The 11,199-nt window shown below is 44.1% G+C and overlaps 1 protein-coding gene across 1 annotated transcript; it reads left to right on the top strand.

Annotated features, from left to right (window-relative positions):
- Nucleotides 1-2,355: 2,355 nt before the first annotated feature.
- Nucleotides 2,356-6,580, top strand: Krt10 (keratin 10). The gene is made up of 8 exons (XM_052197046.1): nt 2,356-2,967; nt 3,720-3,802; nt 4,148-4,304; nt 4,418-4,579; nt 4,717-4,842; nt 5,119-5,336; nt 5,606-5,955; nt 6,221-6,580. The coding sequence occupies exons 1-8, from the start codon at nt 2,356-2,358 to the stop codon at nt 6,325-6,327; spliced, it is 1,815 nt and encodes a 604-aa protein (XP_052053006.1). The 3' UTR covers nt 6,328-6,580.
- The last annotated feature ends 4,619 nt before the right edge of the window (nt 6,581-11,199 follow it).

Consider the following 11,199-nt stretch of genomic DNA (forward strand, 5'->3'; position numbering starts at 1 on the left):
GAGGGATGTGGGCTCCGCCCAGCACCACGCTCCTTTTCCATTCATGTGCCGCTTTAATTGTGGGTCTTAGCATTTCCCTTCAGTCAGACTGCAATGGCATGGGGAGACCTTTACGGACAGGAGTGGGACATCATCCACATCCTTCTGAACGTCTCATGACTTACACAGAAACATGGCAAACTCAGAGGTGGGTTGTGACAACCACATGCGAATGACGCCAGGGCTAGCGCCAGACATTCTCGTTGGCATCTCTGTGATCCGCTCATGCCAAAGACTCACTTCAGCCAGTCAGTGCAATTAAAGACAAAGGTTTGCTCCGGAGAATGGTGGATAGCTCTTCCTACTATTTTTAGACCAATCTTAAAGTAGATTGAGGTTTTTATCCTTTTCTCCAGCACAGAATACTAAAAGCTAACACTAAAGAAAACCTAGGGAAATCAAAACCCTAAATCCGTGGTGGTCGTCGGTAACACTGAGAGCTCTTTGCTTTCTCTTTTCAAGTTTTGAGAGCAAGGCTTCACTTCCCTGAACCGGCCAGGGTCCTCCTTCCCTCCTGCTAGTCTCCATTTATCGCACATGTTATCTTCACAAGCATCAATTCCCATGCTCAGGACTTTGTTTCTTTCAGCTGCTGCCCTACTTGCAGGTTCTGACATGTTGGAGAAGCTGCAGCCTGTCGGCAGAAACCTGCAGCCTCACAAGCAGCTCCTCACCAGCGCCCTCAGTCAGATCCCCTCTCCCTGCAGAGACGGTTTCTGTAGCTCCCGTTCTATGGAACGTGCAGCTACAGATTTCATTTGAGAAAGAAATTACGAATGGAACCCTGCGAAGTCTCTGTGTCTTCAATATTTTCCCATTTCCATGTTCCTTCTGTTTTGCTTTTTCCCATGGGGAGAAACAAGTGGTGAGATCTGGAGCCTGAGTCTCTCTGGCAGCAAATCTACCACAGGAGAGAAGGAGTATGGCAAGATGGAAGAGTAGAGACCCAACAAATCCAAGACTCAAGCATGCTCCAGCCGTGGTGCAGACAGCTAGCATTAAAAGTCACTCCACTTCTTAGCTTCACCTTCCTGACAAAATTGAGACAGTAACAGGTAGCCTCATGTCAGTGGGTTGTTCTAGATATTTTTAAATCGACCTATCACAAAAAAGCATTACATAATTCTAAAACATGTGTGAATCTATAAATATAAATACATGTGTAATATATTTTAACAAGAGCAATGTCATAGCCTATGGGTAGTTATAATTTTATGTCATATAAAGTCCCAATTAAATACTTCCCTGGATACTGTCCCACTGAACTCTGGGCACACTGTACCCATGGGAAGTATGTTTTTCTTGCTTACTGAGAATGAAAGTCTAGCTTGGGAACAGAGGCGCAGGTCTGGCCTATAAGTCCTGAAGCAAGTGCCATTCTGTAACCTGGATTTATGTTGCTATAAGAAAATTTCTCGTGCAATAAACTTCTCTTTGCAATCCGCCAGAGCTTAAGGCACTTCAGGTTAGTTCCCCACTTCCTGCACTTAGAATTTCTGCACCATGGTCTTCACATGCACCTGAACCATGAATTTAAAAGTATGAAGCAACATGGAATAACTTCATGATTTTATGTCAAGAATTTGAAGATTCCATAGTCATTCCTATGTATAGTTACCTAAGCAAAAAAATATGAATATACTCTCATATACACATATATAATCTCTTATGTGTATATGTGATATATCATATATATAAATGTATATAGTACATATCATATATACATATATATTTATATATACATTCATATAATTTCCAAAATTGTGCTTCTTAAATGTGGCAACTTCTTAACACTAATAAAATAGTTCAGCGTATCCTTTTTTTTTTTTTACTTACTTCAAGATCCTTCTTAGAGTTCAATTCCAGCACACTTGCTACTTACTACAATTCTCAAAGTTATCTCAAACAGGAATTTGAAAAATTCTTATTTCAACTATAATTTATGAGTAAAGTTCTACTTTTTGAACTTAGCAAGTACTAAGTACAAGCTAAATTAACATTAGAAAAGTTAGATTTCTTTTTAATAGTTAATCAATGGTCTTCAAAAGGTAAGATGTACTCATCTGAACTCCACCCATTTTCAGTTTCAACATAAAAAAAATTCCCATCTGTATTCAGGGCAAATTCAAAAGCATTGAAAAGGTATTGGTTATTACTGAAGATAATTTATGCAATCATAAGCCAAAGATGCTAAGCTGGCAAAAAGAAAACCATGCAAGTAAGCAAACCCTAGCACCTGTGAGACACGCCCTCTCAGTATATAAAGGCTCGGCACTGTCCGTGGTAGCAGGCACTCCCTGGCTACACTACACCACCATGTCTGTTCGACTCAGCAGCTCCAGCAGCAAGCAGTACTCTACCTCCCGCAGTGGAGGAGGAGGTGGTGGTGGGTCATCCATCAGAGTCTCCAGCAACAAAGGCTCCTTTGGTGGAGGCTTTAGCTCAGGGGGGTTCAGCGGTGGCTCTTTTAGCCGTGGGAGCTCTGGTGGAGGTTGCTTTGGGGGCTCATCGGGTGGCTTTGGGGGCTCATCAGGTGGCTATGGGGGCTATGGAGGAGGCAGTTTTGGCGGAGGCTGTGGAGGAGGCAGCTATGGTGGAGGCTATGGAGGAGGCAGCTATGGTGGAGGCTATGGAGGAGGCAGCTTTGGAGGTGGCAGCTTCGGTGGAGGCAGCTTCGGTGGAGGTAGCTTCGGCGGCGGATTTGGAGGAGATGGTGGTGGCCTCCTCTCCGGAAATGAGAAGGTGACCATGCAGAACCTGAACGACCGCCTGGCTTCCTACATGGACAAGGTCCGGGCTCTGGAAGAGTCCAACTATGAGCTGGAGGGTAAAATCAAGGAGTGGTACGAGAAACATGGCAACTCAAGCCAGCGAGAGCCGCGGGACTACAGCAAATACTACAAAACCATTGAGGACCTTAAAGGGCAGGTAAGGCGCTTCAACTTCCGGTTTCCCACCAACCCTGTGCTTGTAATGAAGACGAAACTAAGCTGAGTGCGGCGCAGCAGCGCTGTCTTACCTGCTAACCTTTCATGTCTAGTGTAGCCAGGTCTCATCAATGATATTTATGAAGGAATGGCCATGCCAACCTTCATCTAGCATGTGTGTTGCCTGTCTTCCAGAATGGAGGACCACTGAGGACCTTATAGGCTTTTACAGACATATATGAGTTCAGAGTTAAAATATGCTAGATCATAGATAAATGTGGGAGCTAAAATAATTTTAAATGAATGTCATATAGATTCATATATGGGTGTATATATGGCTCACTTACAGTTAGAAACAAGCCATATCCAGTGCTAACATTGCCAACTCTCCAACAAACTCTCCCTTGTCTCTAGGGAATCTGTCAACTATGTCTATAAATTCACCCCTAGAAGTATTTATAACAAATTAAACACAGATGCAAACGTGGGTCACTCAAAAGTTCACTGCAGTACAAACAAATCACACACTATTAAGGAGAGGATCACAGCTGCAGGAATAACACAACCCCAGCCAGTGCTCAGAAAGGAGTCACAGCCATAAAGGTCCTGAAACGTGGGCAAGCCGGTGGCTGTCTGTGCTTCAATTAACCTCCAGATGTTTGGAAGAGAACTATATAAAATGCAACTAGCCTATGCCAACCTATGAAGCCATAAGCCCACCTGATCTTTCCAATAACTTGTCTCTCCCCTCAGATCCTCACCCTGACAACTGACAATGCCAACGTCCTGCTGCAGATTGACAATGCCAGACTGGCAGCTGATGACTTCAGGCTGAAGTAAGCTACAGGGATGTGGTCACAAATACAGCGGGGGCTTCCAACAATGCTCCTGATGCCCACAACAGCTTTTACATTCTCCTGAACTCATGCAGAGTAAAACAGTGCTGAGCTGTTAAAAGGTTTCTTAATTGTAATCATATCTTTTGGGTACTCGTTAAAGGAAGATGTGTTTTAAAGTGACAGCCTTCTTCATACCTATTAATTAATATTCCTACATGAATTCATATATTACAAATGTTGCCATGATATGAAACCAAATCTGTATGTGTATAGTAATCGGTCTTTATCCAGGTATAATTTCACTCTCCTGTATATCCAGTGTTTGTATTCTGCTTGTTTCAGATACGAGAATGAGGTAGCCCTGCGCCAGAGCGTGGAGGCCGACATCAATGGCCTGCGTAGGGTGCTGGATGAGCTGACCCTCAGCAAGGCTGACCTGGAGATGCAGATCGAAAGTCTGACTGAAGAGCTGGCTTACCTGAAGAAGAACCACGAAGAGGTGACACAAAATTACATAATTACCTCCCCCATCCCTTTAAAGAAAAAAAAAAGCTCATCTCGGATCTCGGTCGTGGTACATTCGTTCATTAGCTCTAACTGCTCCTCACACAGGAAATGAGGGACCTTCAAAATGTGTCCACTGGTGATGTGAATGTGGAAATGAACGCCGCCCCAGGGGTTGACCTGACTCAGCTGCTGAACAACATGAGAAACCAATATGAACAACTTGCAGAAAAGAATCGCAAGGACGCAGAAGCCTGGTTCAATGAGAAGGTAATCAAAGTTTTGCCCCTTCTCAGCAAAGCCCATGGAGATTTTCTTAGCATGCCCAAACGTTCTCCTCTTTTTCCGTTTATTTATTTATTTATTTATTTATTTATTTATTTATTTATTATATTTTTATCCTCTAGAGCAAGGAACTCACCACAGAAATCGACAGCAACATTGAACAAATGTCCAGCCATAAGAGTGAAATCACTGAATTGAGACGTACTGTTCAGGGTCTGGAGATCGAACTCCAGTCCCAGCTGGCCCTGGTACGTTAAATCTTATAAACTGGTTTCTATTTTATCCTGCAACTTTTCATGCTAAGAATGACTTGGGGGAAAGAAATTAGAATCGAAATTGCAGCTTTGAGCGCGGGGGTGGGGGTGGGGGGTGGGGGTGGGGGGCGGGGTGGAGCTGTTCGCATGGAGGCAGTCCCGCTCAAACTGTGGCAGAGCTGTCATTAAGCACGAATCCTATTTACTTTCTTTCTATGAGATCTTACTGAATGCCATGTTTCATTATACTTAATAAAACCTTCTTCTCAGAAACAATCGCTGGAAGCCTCCTTGGCAGAAACAGAAGGTCGCTACTGCGTGCAGCTCTCCCAGATTCAAAGCCAGATCTCCGCCCTGGAGGAACAGCTGCAACAGATTCGGGCCGAGACCGAGTGCCAGAACGCCGAGTACCAACAACTCCTAGACATTAAGACCCGACTGGAGAACGAGATCCAGACCTACCGCAGCCTGCTAGAAGGAGAGGGAAGGTAATATCGGAAACCTGCAAATACCCTCAATTGCTTTCCTTCAGAATTCCAAACATAGCAAAGCTTGCCCAAACCCAAGGAAATGCCAGAGGCGGGAAGGGGAGCAGTGATGTTTTCAGGAATTAGGGCTCTGTGTATAAATATCTGTTGCGCACGGATGGAAACGAATAGACACGTGTCTGGATCATACTTTCTCAATATTGCACTGGAGCGCAACCTGACACTTCCTTATTAGAAGTGACCGCATTTGACCGTCGCACTTTGTTTAGTTCCGGAGGCGGATCCTACGGCGGCGGGCGCGGCGGCAGCAGCCACGGCGGTAGCTACGGTGGCGGAAGCTCTGGTGGCGGAAGCTACGGCGGCGGAAGTTCCAGCGGCGGCGGCAGCGGTAGCTACGGCGGCGGAAGCTCCGGCGGCGGTAGCCACGGAGGCAGTTCCGGTGGCGGCTACGGCGGCGGAAGTTCCAGCGGTGGTGGTCACGGCGGTAGTTCCGGTGGCGGCTACGGTGGCGGAAGTTCCAGCGGAGGCCAGAGCGGAAGCGGAGGGTTCAAGTCTTCTTCCGGGTCCGGTGGCGGCGACCAATCGTCTAAAGGCCCAAGGTCAGCAGAAACTAGCTGGGGTAATCTGAATTAGTTTTAACTTTCTCCAACGGGTTTTGTTGCTCTTTAAACTCAAGAGCTAATTTTAAAACAATGAAAATTTCGAGTAAGGTTTTTAATAACATTACAGACATCATATTTGAAAATGCCATATACAACTTGGGTTTTTTTTTTTCTCAGAACCTGGAAAAGTTGTATAATCTTCCTTTTGTAATAGCTTATTAGTAGTAGGATCCCTAGCAAATATTGTCACCTAAATTCTAATTTATTTTTTATTCTTCACAGATACTAACAAAACCAGAGTGATCAAGACGATTATTGAGGAGGTGACACCTGACGGTAGAGTCCTTTCGTCTATGATTGAGTCAGAAACCAAGAAACACTTCTTTTAAGCTGCATAGAAGAGTCTCTTCACACAGGCCACTGCACAGACGTGTGGAAAACAAAATGTCCAAGAAAACACTTCTGTCTTGATGGCCTATGGAAATAGGTTCACTCCTTGAAATTAAGGGTCTAAAAGGTGTTTTGTGGTTTCTGTATTTCTTCTTTTCATTTATCAGAAAGTGTTCTTTTGTGGAGAAAGAACACTTTCTCAATTACTTATTAATTTCTCATTTACTAATATCAATAAACTTTCTTACTGATGCAAACTATCAAAATTTGTCAGAATTATTATTTAATTGGGTGGGTGTACTTGGACCAGTATGAGTAGTCTGGGTGAAAAAGTCCTTAATTGCCCCAAACTTACATTTTCTAAAGATACACAATGAGTCTAGACTTTCTTGCCATAACTTGTTTCAATCTTGGAAATTTTAAAATTATCTCAAATAAGATTCCCAATATAAAAGGAAGCTTCCCATTCTCTTTCTTATTTCTCATAATATTGCTTCTTAAGACTTAAGGACTACTTATGATACATCTCCCCACAGAACTTGGACAAAAGTCAACAGCTCGGCAAAAATCATCAAAATTATTATAATTATTTTGTGTCTGCTAGACGACAGCATTGGTCCAAACTGACACCTCTAAATCTCCTGCCTTCCTCTCCCCCCCACCAGTGCTTATATGTAATCAATACTAAAGACCGTGTTCTTTCAGTATATAGGTAACTATATCTCTCCAACAGATCCCAACTGTGCTGGCTAATTTAGGTCAACTTGACACAAGGTAGAGTCATCTGGGAGGAGGGAGCCTCAGTTGAGAAAATGCCTCCCTAAGACTATAAGCAAGCCACTGGTAGGCATTTTCTTCATTAGTGACTAATGGGAAAGGGCCAGCCCATGGTGGTTCTGAGTGCTATAAGAAAGTAAGCTGAGCAAGTCAAGGATAGAGACAATAAGCAACGCCCTCTCATGGCCTCTCTGTCAGTTATGGCCTCCGAGTTCCTGCCCTGACTTCCTTCAGTGATATAGGAATGAGGAAACACAATGTCCAACCAACCCTTTCCTCCCCCACGCTGCTTTAGCAAAGTAACCCCAAGACATCAACTGACATTACTTAGTACTCTAGCTGGGGTAAAGAGGGAAATCACACAATCCTAGTGTGATTTTGGGATTGCCCGTGATCCCAAACGGTAACTAGCAACGCCAGCATCCTTGATTTGAACTCTAGTGCTTTTCAAGATCTGAGCCCTAATCCCTTGCCATTTCAGTGGGACAATACTAAATAAACCCTACCCTAATATATAACACACTTTATAATGTGCCCCTCCATAGACACTGAGAACCAAGTTCTCTTTTAATATCAAGAATCATTAATTCTTAAAAAGAGACTTTCTCAATCTATATGCATATGTGCATTGAGACTCCTTTGTCAACCCATGTACTTTGAAACTCCCTTGGGATACTAAATCATACCCCAGTGCAATCTAAACTAGATTATAATCCTGGTGAATGACAGGGTCTGCCTTACCTATTACTGTAAGCCCCACCCTAACATGGTGTTTTTGGCACAAATTGTTAAAGCTCAATACATACAGGTTGAGCAACAACGTAAGTGAGTCACGGCCATCTAAGCTAACCTCCCAAGGTGAACCCAGAGACACCGGGGACTAAGAACCAAAAGGAAAGAGTATTTGCTGCCCCTGTATAACAGTGCACGTGAGACTAACTCTTCTGTGCAAATAATATATGATTACTTTAAATATTTTGTAAACAAACTAGAAATTATTTCATTGAGCCAAAAAAGGTAAAGAGCATCCACGACGCCCAGGGCCTTCCGTGTGCTAGAGGCTCCACTAGCTCTCTGCCTTCAGGCGTCTTCCCTTACCCTCCAGGAATAGCAACCCCAGTCCTGGCAGGCAGCTGTGGAAGTTTGAGGGACTGGACTGTAACTCGTGAGGATGCTTCTAAATGTGAGTGTGGGGGAAAGCCGACTAAATGTCAAACAAGCAAAGCCCTGGAGCCATACCCTCCCTGTTCTTCTGGCATTGGTAGAGAAGGTAGGGGGTGAAATGCACAGCTCCTTTAAGGAGATAATAGACGTTCTAAGCGGTAGTGCAGAGAGAACCCCTTCAAGCAGAAGACAAGACTCATCAAGGGTTTGTTGTCCATTTGAGTATCAACTACAAAATCTTTCCACAACAACCAATCCCAGGATCTTGCAGAATGAAAGGGAGGCTGCGGCCACTCCTAGGTATGGTTGAGGAGAAGGCTTTTATTGTAGATATGAGAGAGAGAAGAGCCAGAGGTATCTGGAAAAGACCAGACTGAACATGGCCAGCAAAGTAGACAGGGCCATGAGAGGTGAGAGAGGGGAAGAATGAGAGAGGGAGAGAAGAAAGAAGGGCAAGAGATGGGACTGGAAGAGGGAGAAGAACCAAGAGGAGCACAGGATAAAGAGGCCAAGAGAGGACCAGGAGACTGTAGAGCAAAAATGGCTGTGTTGTATAGGAAAGAAGCTGAGAAATGGGAAGCTCAGGGTCTGGAGAGGTTTAGGATACAGGGTTGGGGTGAGAAGAGGAGCCAGGACTCTGGAGCAGATACTTGGGATGCTGGGAGCATCCTCTTTGCTAGGTTAATAGGCACCTCAGCCAGTAGTCCTGAGTTTCTTCCAGATGCAACACCTACCAAGAGGAAAGGAGAGTGTGGACTGCTCAAGACTGTAACTCAGAGGCTAAGGGGCATCCGTTCGTTCAACAAGCACAGTTGCGCAAAGTATGTCACACATACACATGCTAGATATTGAAAGCAAACCAAATTAAGACATATCCACTTCCTGTCACTCACAGCACAGATGTGTCCATCAGGGACCAAAGTTCGTGGACCAGATACTGAGGTATTCAAATCAAAATGCCATGTCAGGGAAGGGTCACTAGAAAGCATGAACCTTGAATTGATCCTGGAGGATGGCAGCAGCTGGCTAATTAGAAAGAAAGTGAATTCTGGGACAGCCAAGCAGCACAGCAGCTCTCCACAGACACTGCTCTAAGAAAACTTCCTCGGAATCCTGATTGTGTATCCTTGACTTAATCATTTCCATAAAGTCCATTTTGTTGTGTAAGGGAATATAGCCACAGTTCCTGGCAGCCTAGCCCTCTGTGAGGTGCCTTTAGTTTTACTACTACAAGAATAATTCTTGTCTCCTCTCTCTTCCATGGACTCCTCCCTTCCCTCAGCTAGTCTCTAGGTGCTTCTTGGTCTGTCTTCAAAATTATCACAATGCCATCTAGCTCTGTCCTGACTCCGGGCACCTTAGCATCGCCAGATTACTGTGCTGGCTTTCTGGTGGTTTCTCTGCTGATTTTTATTCCATCACCAATCATCCCCTACACTCCAGCCAGAACAATAACAAAACAGAACAAAAACTGCTTACATTTCACAATAGTTACCTTCAATGCTCGGAATGCGATTTAAAGTCCCTCCCCTAGCCCAATTCAGCCTTTGATCAGCTACCTTCTGACACACTAACAGCCACACCTCCTCCAGTTCCTTGAGGGCAACCCACTATTCCTTCCTGCTATGGTTTGGCTGCGCTTTGACTGTGTTCCGTGGGTTAGAAATTTAGCCACTGGGATGGCTATGCTTAGGAGTAACAGGACCTGTAGCAGACTTTCGGCTACTTCGTGGGTTCTTTGTCTTCCACCCTTCCTCACCCCTCTTCTTCCAACACTAGATAGGAGAGAAAAAAGAATAGAAGGCAAGGGGGGCGGCACTATTGTTAGACTACTTCCTGCTGATTAGGGGCATTGAGGTCCTAGGGACAGTTTGATCTTTGCCATCAGGATAGCTAATGTCTTCTTTTGTTTCTTCTCTGCACAGGACTACTTAACAAACCTCAGCTAACAGCAACCAACCAACAACCCACCAACAGTAACCCTGCCTCTCAGGGGCTTAGCATTTATATAACTTCTGAAGCACTCCCAGAATTCCAAATATCACACACGCACAGCTGGCAAAACCACGCCCTCGCCAAGGCATAACGTAAATCCCAGGGAGCTGCTGTGGACAATCTGAAGCATTCCCATATCCCACACTTGGGATTAAAATTAAAGTATATTCTTATAATACTTGGGGATTTTTCCAAAGAAACCAAAATTCTCGTTACAGGGATCTTTAAGATCCCTGCTAGGTGTTGATTGTGTCGTTGTGAGCACCACCCTTGGAAGGAACGGAGGGAGTTCTCATGAGATCTGGGCTAATCCTCTGGAAGTGCTGTGTGTCCCAGTGATCCTGACCCCTCCGTCTGTGTTCTGACTTTTTACTTCACCATGTGACTCCTCCCTTTCACAGCACGCCCTCCACCAACATGAGCTTCCTACAGAAGCTGAAGACAAAGCTTTGTTCTTGAACCTCTAGAGCTGTTAGCTAAAAAATATTCCTTTCATTATAAAGAATTAAGTTTCTGGTAACTTACTATATTAATATAAAATAAACTAACAGCTCCTAGGGTTAAATATAAACATTTTACTCATAATTATATTCTCTTCCCCTCTAAGACTGCCCCATCCATGTCCCAGCCTAGAAAATAACTTTTTTATGTACTTAATGCTATTTCTCCACAAGATTACCCCAGCCTTAACTAGCTCTTCTTCAGTAGTTGCATATTTTCTTTCCCTAATTTTTAACAATATTTCTATTTTATGGTTATTAGAGCCAACTCTACACACACACACACACACACACACACACAATCCACAAAAGTTGAAAACATTTGTTTTTCTTTCTGTGTTAGCTGCTGGTACATGTGTTTAGCTATTTCTTTATCTTAAGACTTATTTAATTTTATGTGTATGGGTGTTTTGCCTCCGTGTGTCTGAGCATACC

The sequence above is a fragment of the Apodemus sylvaticus genome, chromosome 10, assembly GCF_947179515.1.
Source record: "Apodemus sylvaticus chromosome 10, mApoSyl1.1, whole genome shotgun sequence".
NCBI lineage: Eukaryota > Metazoa > Chordata > Mammalia > Rodentia > Muridae > Apodemus > Apodemus sylvaticus.

Coding starts and splice junctions, on each gene's coding strand:
- Krt10 (XM_052197046.1), top strand. CDS start 2,356: ATGTCTGTTCGACTCAGCAGCTCCAGCAGCAAGCAGTACTCTACCTCC. Junction 2,968..3,719: donor TTGAGGACCTTAAAGGGCAG/GTAAGGCGCTTC, acceptor CTCTCCCCTCAG/ATCCTCACCCTGACAACTGA. Junction 5,337..5,605: donor CTGCTAGAAGGAGAGGGAAG/GTAATATCGGAA, acceptor CACTTTGTTTAG/TTCCGGAGGCGGATCCTACG.